The following is an 11,392-nucleotide window of genomic DNA, read 5'->3' as shown; positions in this document are numbered from 1 at the left end:
GAGCGGGCGGCGGCGGCCGCCGCGCCTCCCCATGGCGAAGAAAACCTACGACCTGCTCTTCAAGCTGCTCCTCATCGGGGACTCGGGGGTCGGCAAGACCTGCGTGCTCTTCCGCTTCTCCGACGATGCCTTCAACACCACCTTCATCTCCACCATCGGTCAGTGCCTCCCCCCCCGCGCTCCCCTCCCCGCTCCCCCGCGGCTCCGGGCCCTCTCCAGGGTTTCCATGACCCTCAGCGACCTTCTCTTTCCCTCCCTTCCCCTCCCTTGGGGGTTTTGTTGGCAGCTCGTTCCCCGCCACCCTCTGCCGTCGGCGGGCAGAGCCCCCCCGGCTGCCCCCACACACCGGTGGGTCCCTGTCCCCCTGCACCCCCGGGGGAGGGGGGGTCGCCGGCCCCGCACGGTGCCTTCGCCGCTATTGATGTGGCGGAGCAGAAATGATGACACTCGTGGGTGGGGTCTGTGTTCTCACCCAACAAAGCTGTTGTCCTTCCCTCCGCTGTGAGAGAGCCGCCGGGCTGCTGGCAAAGCCGCTTTTAGCCCTTCCTTGGTGTGACTGGGGTAGCGCCTTCGGCACTGTCCCTCCCGGGTTACCTGTAACCATCACAGGGTGAATCATAGAACCATAATGGAGCTGTTGGAGCGGGGCCAGAGGAGGTGCTGGGAGGGCTGGAGCCCCTCTGCTGGGAGGGGGGGCTGAGAGAGTTGGGGGGGTCAGCCTGGAGAAGAGAAGGCTCCGGGGAGACCTTGGAGCCCCTGCCAGTCCCTCAAGAAGGGGGGCTCCAGGAAAGCTGGGGAGGGACTCTGGCTGAGGGAGGGGAGCCCTAGGAGGAGGGGGAAGGGTTGGACACTGCAAGAGGGGAGATGGAGCTGAGCTGTGGGGAAGAACTTGTTTGGTGGGAGGGTGGTGAGAGCCTGGCCCAGGTTGGCCCGAGAAGCTGTGGCTGCCCCATCCCTGGAGGGGTTGAAGGGCAGGTTGGAGGGGGCTTGGAGCAACCTGGTGTGGTGGGAGGTGTCCCTGCCCAGGGCAGGGGGTGGCACTGGGGGGGCTTTAAGGTCCCTTCCCACCCACACTGCTCTGTGATTCAGTGGTCATGAAGCTGTGTATTTTCCTGGCTTTCCTCTTTCTGTTTGATGTATGCAGTGAGACAGGCCTTGTACCCAACAGCATTTCTCCCTGGGTTTATCATAGTGTTTCATTTTTTTTTTCTCCTGAACACTGGCTTGTTTTGCAGATGAAGAGTTCAGGTCAGCAGGTTCCAACCTTGGTGACTGTGGCAATTTCAGAGAACTCATCTTTCTTGCAGTGCCCATTGGTGTCACCTGCACCAATACCTACCACAAAAATCTTTTTTTGGGGGGATATTTGAATTGGCTTTCTGTGCTAGAGAGAAACAAGCAACCTGGTCTGGTGGGAGGTGTCCCTGCCCATGGCAGGGGGTTTGGAACTCAATGATCTTTTAAGGTCTCTTCCAACTCTACCCATTCTGTGATTCTATATAAACCCCTTTCACGTTTGGCCATACGGCTGTTCAGCAAGGGTAGGAAACCAGAGTGAAATCTGAGTGCTAGGTGTAAGGACATGTCTGTGGACTTCCTCCTCTGTGTCAAAACATCACCCTAAAAATTGCAGCTCAGACTACAAGGCGTAAAAAGAATCTCTTAACTGGGCCTTGGGTAATTGGAGGTGAAAAAAAATATACTTGGGTGACAACTAAGTGTCAAGACGCAGTTTTGCCTAAAAGCTTTTTGAGCTTCAACTCAGGGTTTTGCTGAGTTGCCTTGGGGGTGTGTGTGTGTGACAGTCACGTTATTATGTCTCTTTAACATCGCATACCTTGCCTATTGAAGGCCGTATTTATTTTGCTGCCCTGGCTGTGGTGTAATTCTGCGCTGCTTGGCAAATTCCCACCCGGATCACATGGCCTTTGGTGCTCTCCGAGTTTGCTGGGAAGGTTTATTCCAATTCTCAAAGATAAAAATAGTCAATGTCTTAGCTAAGAACTCAGTGGCTAAATGGTGGCTCGTGCTCCAGAGAACTCGCGCTTTTAGTGATGAGTGATTTTTGGTAATTAGTAATTTAGGAAATATTATTACTTCTTGGTCTAACTGTGGTGTTTGAGCATTCAAGTAGGGTATCGCCGGGTTTAGCAGCAAGAGTGCACGGGCAGAGTTTGGAAGTGTTCCTGAGCAGTCAAACCAATTTATACCAGTAGGTATTAATTTCTGGAGCACATAAACCCTTTGTTGCCCATGTGCACTGAAGGCAAACAAGTTTTATTGCCGAAATTCCCAGCTAAATGTCTGGCTGTGGTAGCTGGGAACACCACTTGATGACTAGTTGGTGTCTCAGGGCGTGTCAGACTTGCGTCTTCGTGGTGGAATTTAGGAGATCTTGGGGTGCAAAGAGATTTTTCTGTGCGGTGCTGAATTCCAGGTGCTGCACTGCCCAAAGATGTCTTAAATGGATTGTTTTCTTAATTCTTCTGTAAGTAATTGCTAAATGAGGAAACCTGGGGGAAAGTGTCCCGTGCAAGCAGTGTCAGTTGAAAGGGAGACATCTAAAAAGCAGCCCATGTGTGAAGGAAAAATCTTGAACCGAATTGAGACAGCTGAGTTGTTCTCTGTGTTATTACAGCAAAGCGATGGAGTAATCTGTCTGAAAATACCTTATCTCAAATTGCCACTGGTAGCTACCGTTTTCAGACTCGGTCTTTCCTGTGCTGCCATGGCGAGGACAGGAATGGGACAGGGAGCCTGGAGAGGTGCTTTGCCAGGTGGTACCATCGAGACAAATCCCACCACGGAGGCTGCACGACTCCAGCTGGTTTTGCAGCAGGAAGAGGAGCGTTTCAGGAAAAAGCCTCAGATGGAGTCTTTGACCTGTAGCAACAAGGAAATACTATTTCCAAAGCACTTGTGTACACAGTAGATGACATTGAAGGTGACTGGCTTATTGGAATCTCTCCTTATACTTAAAAAAAAAAAAACCCACCAAAACCCAACAATACTTGGTAGCGTGTTAGCTCTGATTCATGTTTCTGTGTTTACACTGAGCTCCACCAAGTACTTGAGATAGCCAAACCTGTAAGTATCCTGTGGTACTGGTAGCTCTCAGCGGGGACTGATTCAGCCTTTCTAGTCTTTGTAGGAAAATATGAGTCTCAAAGAATGTTGGAACTAGCCCTTGTATATAAAAGATGAGTGGGGGGAGTGGTTTAATGCTATAAAACCAAAGGCTTGTCTGTATATGTAAGAGAAGATACAATAATAATGCATTTCTACTTCACATTTGTAACTTATGTTCACTTACTTTCATCTTTTGCACATTTTAAGGAGTGATTAAGCATGATCGGTGATGGGAGTTGGGATATAATTTACTATACGTGTAATTTGGTATACTCTCTTTAATGTTTGACTTCGAATTACTTCAATCTAATATTTCCTGCTAAAACAGCAGTTGGGCTTTGGTCTGTGCCGGGTGCCTGTGTGAATGATTTCATTACCCTGTCTCGAGGCACTATAAATAATCCAGATGCCTGTTCGGCAAGAATCCCTAAGTCATCGTAACCTCCCTGGAGAGAGCGGGGGCCTTGTCCTCAAATGCTGTGTTGCTGTTTGCAGGTGGAGAGGGAGCAAAGGATAGAAGGTTTAGTCGATCACAAACTGGTTTTATTTTTAGGCCTTGTCCTCAAATGCTGTGTTGCTGTTTGCAGGTGGAGAGGGAGCAAAGGATAGAAGATTTAGTCAATCTCAAACTGGTTTTATTTTTAAGAGCTCTTCAGTAATCCTCTGGTGCAGAAATCGTTTTTATGGTGGTGGGGTTTGGTCTTTTGAGAAATTATGGTGAGTTTTCAGTTACTCTGTGGATACTCTGCAGTTGGGTCAGGTCTGTGGGTGGTGGCAGTTCTCTGGGCGCTGGTGTTGCTCCCTGAAGCTCCTTAGCACCAAGGGCTTCTCGTGATGGTTGGCTGCCTGTCCCCCCTCTCCCCAAACCCCCTGACACGAGCAGTGTCTCTGCTGCCTCTCAGCTACCAGCAGTTTTTCTTGAATATGAAGAATGTTAGTGTAAGTAGCTTCCAGTCAATGTGTGCTTGAGATCTTAATTTTCTTTTGTAATTTTTTTTTTTAATTGGCATGCAGCATGTCAGCTTGGTGACAGCTTGAAGTGAACCCTTGCAAAGGGCCGTGTGGGAGCTGGGGAGCTCTGGGGGCCAGCAGGTGAAGCGCCCCTTTGCCGGGGCGTACGCAGGTAGGGAGGGCTCTTCCTGCCAGGAGGGCTGCCTTCAAAATTGGAATGTCAAAACTGAGCTCAGGCGTATAATTGCTATTGTTTGACTAAGTAAAATGCAAATTAAGGTGAGTCACAAAAAATGTTTTCCCATGAAATGTGACTACGTCTCGTAATGCACTCGGGAGAACAAAGCCTATGGAGTCATCCTGAGAGTCCCTCCACATGCTCTTGATGTAGGTAAAGCTTTCGGGGCTCTTAACCCAGAGGGAAGAGGCAGTTGTTTGGGTATTTCTGGTCGTTACTCACGCTGCAGCAGCCCTCAAATCCAGAGGGAAGGAGAAAAAGCTGTGTGAATATTTTGAGGTTTGATTACCCCTTTTACTCTGAGCACAGGAAGGTCTTGATGCCGAAGCTGCGCTAGGAGTGTGCAGAACTGTTCTGGTTTAAATGCCAAGGTATATGAAAACTATTTTCTGATTAAATTCTTTTATACTCAGGTTGGATGTTTTTTTTTATCTCTTTGGCCTTTATTAGAAGTGATTTTGAGTTGCTAAGCACTTGCTTCTGCATCATTGCACATTGGTACATTTAAGCAGTGAAATTTTTTGAAATCAGTCCTCAGATAGCAAAAATAGTAAATATAACGTGTTTCTTCATGCATTTTGTGAGGATTTGTTTGCCCATGATTGTGATAAATTAATATTGGGAAGAAAGGAGCTCCAGATAGAAAACAGGGAAAAAACTCAGTAGATTGTGGGGAAAACAAACTAAGCAGAAAACTAGGTTTTGAATTGTGGAAGTGCTTTAGCTGTATGATGGTAGCAATGAAGTTGGAAAAACAGGTGGTTTCTGGGCTCCAAAAAAAGAGGGTTTACTAGAGCAGCCAAAAGTACTGCCTTATTTTTTTCCTTGCATACCTCTTGTGTCTCACCTATAGCTTGTGGGAGCAGCAACCAACCTTGTGTTCTGTTTGTGTTGGGCCTGGGCGGTGGGTTCAGTCCGGATCTGACTCCTGGCATGGAGCTGGTGAATCATGAAAAAAATTAATTCCAACAAATTGCTCCCCCCAGACAAAACCCCCACCCCAACTCCTGTTCAGCCATTCCATGATGTGGAGTCCAGGAATCATCATGCAGCAGGAGATCCACAAATCCTTTCTACACAGAGATAATTGAGCTGTAAAACTTGCTGTCACGGGAAGTTCTGGAGGGGAAAATATAAATGAGTTCAGAATGAAAGTAGAAAATTGAAGTGGGTCCTTGGGTGGTTGTTGGATGTGATGCTCTGGGTGTGGTCTTGGGAATCCCCTCATCTCCTGGTGGCTGGAGATGAACAAGAGTCCTTTGGGCTGGAGAGGGTGGATCTCCTCACCCCTGTCCGCTGGGATGCCCAGGAGAAGGGCTGTGGAGCGGACTGGGCTTACGGTGCCATAGGGTATGATTGAGGGTTTCTTTAATGGAGGGCCATGGATAAGGAGCAGCGTGCCTCGCGGCACTCACCAGGAGCATGTGGATGGCTGCATGGTGAAGAGCTGAGGAACTGAGCTGGCTGGAAACTTTAAAAAAAAAAAACCCACCAAAACCCAACAATACTTGGTAGCGTGTTAGCTCTGATTCATGTTTCTGTGTTTACACTGAGCTCCACCAAGTACTTGAGATAGCCAAACCTGTAAGTGTCCTGTGGTATGGTAGCTCTCAGCAGGGACTGATTCAGCCTTTCTAGTCTTTGTAGGAAAATATGAGTCTCAAAGAATGTTGGAACTAGCCCTTGTATATAAAAGATGAGTGGGGGGAGTGGTTTAATGCTATAAAACCAAAGGCTTGTCTGTATATGTAAGAGAAGATACAATAATAATGCATTTCTACTTCACATTTGTAACTTATGTTCACTTACTTTCATCTTTTGCACATTTTAAGGAGTGATTAAGCATGATCGGTGATGGGAGTTGGGATATAATTTACTATACGTGTAATTTGGTATACTCTCTTTAATGTTTGACTTTGAATTACTTCAATCTAATATTTCCTGCTAAAACAGCAGTTGGGCTTTGGTCTGTGCCGGGTGCCTGTGTGAATGATTTCATTACCCTGTCTCGAGGCACTATAAATAATCCAGATGCCTGTTCGGCAAGAATCCCTAAGTCATCGTAACCTCCCTGGAGAGAGCGGGGGCCTTGTCCTCAAATGCTGTGTTGCTGTTTGCAGGTGGAGAGGGAGCAAAGGATAGAAGGTTTAGTCGATCACAAACTGGTTTTATTTTTAAGTAATCCTCTGGTGCAGAAATCGTTTTTATGGTGGTGGGGTTTGGTCTTTTGAGAAATTATGGTGAGTTTTCAGTTACTCTGTGGATACTCTGCAGTTGGGTCAGGTCTGTGGGTGGTGGCAGTTCTCTGGGCGCTGGTGTTGCTCCCTGAAGCTCCTTAGCACCAAGGGCTTCTCGTGATGGTTGGCTGCCTGTCCCCCCTCTCCCCAAACCCCCTGACACGAGCAGTGTCTCTGCTGCCTCTCAGCTACCAGCAGTTTTTCTTGAATATGAAGAATGTTAGTGTAAGTAGCTTCCAGTCAATGTGTGCTTGAGATCTTAATTTTCTTTTGTAATTTTTTTTTTTAATTGGCATGCAGCATGTCAGCTTGGTGACAGCTTGAAGTGAACCCTTGCAAAGGGCCGTGTGGGAGCTGGGGAGCTCTGGGGGCCAGCAGGTGAAGCGCCCCTTTGCCGGGGCGTACGCAGGTAGGGAGGGCTCTTCCTGCCAGGAGGGCTGCCTTCAAAATTGGAATGTCAAAACTGAGCTCAGGCGTATAATTGCTATTGTTTGACTAAGTAAAATGCAAATTAAGGTGAGTCACAAAAAATGTTTTCCCATGAAATGTGACTACGTCTCGTAATGCACTCGGGAGAACAAAGCCTATGGAGTCATCCTGAGAGTCCCTCCACATGCTCTTGATGTAGGTAAAGCTTTCGGGGCTCTTAACCCAGAGGGAAGAGGCAGTTGTTTGGGTATTTCTGGTCGTTACTCACGCTGCAGCAGCCCTCAAATCCAGAGGGAAGGAGAAAAAGCTGTGTGAATATTTTGAGGTTTGATTACCCCTTTTACTCTGAGCACAGGAAGGTCTTGATGCCGAAGCTGCGCTAGGAGTGTGCAGAACTGTTCTGGTTTAAATGCCAAGGTATATGAAAACTATTTTCTGATTAAATTCTTTTATACTCAGGTTGGATGTTTTTTTTTATCTCTTTGGCCTTTATTAGAAGTGATTTTGAGTTGCTAAGCACTTGCTTCTGCATCATTGCACATTGGTACATTTAAGCAGTGAAATTTTTTGAAATCAGTCCTCAGATAGCAAAAATAGTAAATATAACGTGTTTCTTCATGCATTTTGTGAGGATTTGTTTGCCCATGATTGTGATAAATTAATATTGGGAAGAAAGGAGCTCCAGATAGAAAACAGGGAAAAAACTCAGTAGATTGTGGGGAAAACAAACTAAGCAGAAAACTAGGTTTTGAATTGTGGAAGTGCTTTAGCTGTATGATGGTAGCAATGAAGTTGGAAAAACAGGTGGTTTCTGGGCTCCAAAAAAAGAGGGTTTACTAGAGCAGCCAAAAGTACTGCCTTATTTTTTTCCTTGCATACCTCTTGTGTCTCACCTATAGCTTGTGGGAGCAGCAACCAACCTTGTGTTCTGTTTGTGTTGGGCCTGGGCGGTGGGTTCAGTCCGGATCTGACTCCTGGCATGGAGCTGGTGAATCATGAAAAAAATTAATTCCAACAAATTGCTCCCCCCAGACAAAACCCCCACCCCAACTCCTGTTCAGCCATTCCATGATGTGGAGTCCAGGAATCATCATGCAGCAGGAGATCCACAAATCCTTTCTACACAGAGATAATTGAGCTGTAAAACTTGCTGTCACGGGAAGTTCTGGAGGGGAAAATATAAATGAGTTCAGAATGAAAGTAGAAAATTGAAGTGGGTCCTTGGGTGGTTGTTGGATGTGATGCTCTGGGTGTGGTCTTGGGAATCCCCTCATCTCCTGGTGGCTGGAGATGAACAAGAGTCCTTTGGGCTGGAGAGGGTGGATCTCCTCACCCCTGTCCGCTGGGATGCCCAGGAGAAGGGCTGTGGAGCGGACTGGGCTTACGGTGCCATAGGGTATGATTGAGGGTTTCTTTAATGGAGGGCCATGGATAAGGAGCAGCGTGCCTCGCGGCACTCACCAGGAGCATGTGGATGGCTGCATGGTGAAGAGCTGAGGAACTGAGCTGGCTGGAAACTTTTTATTTTTTTAAACATAGCTATTTTTTCAGCTGAGCTGGATCAGTTCCCTGATCTGGCTTCTTATGTTACCGTATAAATCTGTGCTGGCAGAGTGTGTAGGGCGTCTGGGGACGTGGAAACTCTGGGGTAGGTGGCAATCACACTCAAAATTCACTTTTAGGGTTGCGGTTCCACCAAAGAAAGCCCTTGGCAGCAGCGCCAGTGCTCCCTCCTCCCTTCCCCCAGTATGAAACAAAGCCTAAACTGGGCTTGCTCCTCTCCCTGTGCCGCTGCTGTCGCTGCCTCGGGGCAAAGAACAGTTGGTGGAGGCTGAGAAGCTGCTGAGCTCCTTCCTCGGGCACATACCTGTGGGGTGGCAACATGGGACAGGCAGCCCCACTGCTCCCCGTTCTGTTTGCCCTTGCACTGACACGCTATTTCTGTTCGGCTGAAACTAATAGGCAGCTGTTACCTAAATGTGCTAAGTACGAGGAGACATGGAGAGGAATGAGAAGGAGCACATGGAGGTCGGCTGCTGCGATTAAGCCAGCCCTGTGTCCAGGAGGAGACCGAGCTGTCGCTTCAGCAGTAAATGGTGAAGATAAAGAGTGGATGAAGTCGCTAATGTTCTCCAAAGTGCGTTCCCCATTCGCAGCCCAGGCCTGGAGCTTCTTGTGACAGGCTGTCCCTATAATCTCTGCTCTGCTCTGGAATTTTACAAGACCAAATGAAATGCCTGTTGACATCAGTAGAAAACTTGCTTGAAAATCGCTAAGCTAAGGAATGGAGCCTTCATTTGAGGGCCCCGGAGATGCTGGGAGGGCTGGAGGGGGGGCTGAGAGAGTTGGGGGGGTCAGCCTGGAGAAGAGAAGGCTCCGGGGAGACCTTGGAGCCCCTGCCAGTCCCTCAAGAAGGGGGGCTCCAGGAAAGCTGGGGAGGGACTCTGGCTGAGGGAGGGGAGCCCTAGGAGGAGGGGAAAGGGTTTGACACTGAAAGAGAGGAGATTTAGGCTGGATATTGGGGAGAAACTGTTCAAACTGAGGGTGGTGAGAGCCTGGCCCAGGTTGCCCCAAGAATCTGTGGCTGCCCCATCCCTGGAGGGGTTGAAGGGCAGGTTGGAGGGGGCTTGGAGCCACCTGGTGTGGTGGGAGGTGTCCCTGCCCAGGGCAGGGGGTGGCACTGGAAGATCTTTAAGCTCCCTTCCCACCCAAACCAGTCTGGGATTCTATTATTTTAGAACCCAAGGGCTGTTATGTAGTGCTTTGTTGAGTGATAGGCTCAACTGGGGGGTGCAGAGAAAAGATTTCCTCCTGACTTCTTGATTTACCTCTTTAGAAAGAAAATCTATCACTCCTTTCTCTTTATCGTAAGAAAATGCTTAAGCTTTTCTACCTGTGAAGTTAATATTGGTATTTAATTATAGAGTCAGTTGAGAGTCTATTGATAAATACTTCATCAGGAGATAGCAGAGAGGTAATCCTAACTTGAAGAGACTTTTTTAGGCTGTGCTGATCAGCTGTAGCTGCCTCTAGTCCAGCAGTGCTGTGTCTTGACAGGCCGCGCTGGCTGTACCTGCTCCTGCAGCCCTCGGGACCAGGGTGTGGGCCACTTCCACCGCTTGGCTTCTCCTCCTCCTCCTCCTCCTCCTCTCTGGAGCGGTGGAAGGGCAGCATGTTCTTGCTTGTCAGCGGCGTCGCGGAGGGAAGAGCAGGAGGATCTCGGGAAGGATGGTGGCTCCTGCCAGGAAACTTCATCCCGCCCGGGGTTGAGAAACGCCTGGGAGAGACATTGGAGGAGAGCAGGTTGCACGGATCCCCTGGCAGCGGCTGCCGGCGCCTGTTCTGCTGTGTGACCTTCTGATGACACATGGAGAAGGGCTTCAGCTGGTGTGGGTTTTGTGTAACCCTTGCTGAGGGGGGAAAAGGTTCTTCAGAAATGCTTTTTTAACAAAGGGGCTTGTCAAATTCCCAGTGCTTTGGGAATTCCCTGTCTGGCCTTGGGGAGACAAGAAAGAGCCCGGAGCTGCTGCTGCAAGTCTTGAGTGTTCATGTTTCCGTATGACTTAACTGTGTGGGCTTTTCTCTGCTGCGTGGGTGTAACTAGAAGTCTTGTGTGGGTTTAACTAGAAGTCTCTGCATGTTTTTGTTCTTTTTTGTAGCTAAAACAACTCAAGGCTTTCTTTCCCACTGGGATTCTGACTGCTTTATACTGTGTAACCTGGAGAAATACCCGTTTGTGTCGTGCATTTCTAAAATCTGTCTTCACGCTCCCCGATAGAGGCCTACTCACTTGATTTCCATTAAATATGGGAGAGCTGTGCTGACATCCATACCTGTACAGCGTTTTTCTCAAGGATGCCTTTCAAACTGGTGTTCTTTCATATTTGGACTAATGATTGGCTCTACACATACCAGATATGCTAAAGCAGATTTTGGATTGGGAACAGTGCTGGACACGGCGTAACATGGGTCTGGTGTGGCGTGATGCTTTATGGACTGGGAGTTCCTTCAGTACCACAGTCCAACAGGGCTGTGATTAACATCACAGAATAACAGAGTGGTTTGGGTGGGAAGGGACCTCAAAGCCCCCCCAGTGCCACCCCCTGCCCTGGGCAGGGACACCTCCCACCACACCACGTTGCTCCAAGCCCCCTCCAACCTGCCCTTGAACCCCTCCAGGGATGGGGCAGCCACAGCTTCTCTGGCCAACCTGGGCCAGGCTCTCACCACCCTCCCACCAAACAAGTTCTTCCCCACATCTCAGCTCCATCTCCCCTCTTGCAGGGTCCAACCCTTCCCCCTCCTCCTAGGGCTCCTCTCCCTCATCCAGAGTCCCTCCCCAGCTTTCCTGGAGCCCCTTGAGGGACTGGAAGGGGCTCCAAGGTCTCCCCGGAGCCTTCTCTTCTCC

General features: G+C 48.8%; 1 protein-coding gene across 2 annotated transcripts in view; it reads left to right on the top strand.

Moving 5' to 3' along the window:
* Positions 1-6: 6 nt before the first annotated feature.
* The window catches only part of RAB10 (RAB10, member RAS oncogene family), a 55,745-nt gene continuing 44,359 nt past the window's right edge, over positions 7-11,392 (top strand). For both annotated transcript variants that reach the window (XM_014937550.1, XM_014937551.1), the window contains exon 1: positions 7-158. In XM_014937550.1, coding sequence (XP_014793036.1) covers positions 32-158 — 127 coding nt within the window. In that variant the 5' untranslated portion in view covers positions 7-31. The remainder of the gene's footprint in view (positions 159-11,392) is intronic.

Source organism: Calidris pugnax, unplaced genomic scaffold (genome assembly GCF_001431845.1).
Source record: "Calidris pugnax isolate Ruff unplaced genomic scaffold, ASM143184v1 scaffold85, whole genome shotgun sequence".
Classification (NCBI taxonomy): Eukaryota; Metazoa; Chordata; class Aves; order Charadriiformes; family Scolopacidae; genus Calidris; species Calidris pugnax.
Note: the sequence above shows the minus strand (reverse complement) of the source record. Positions and strands in the feature narration are given on the sequence as shown.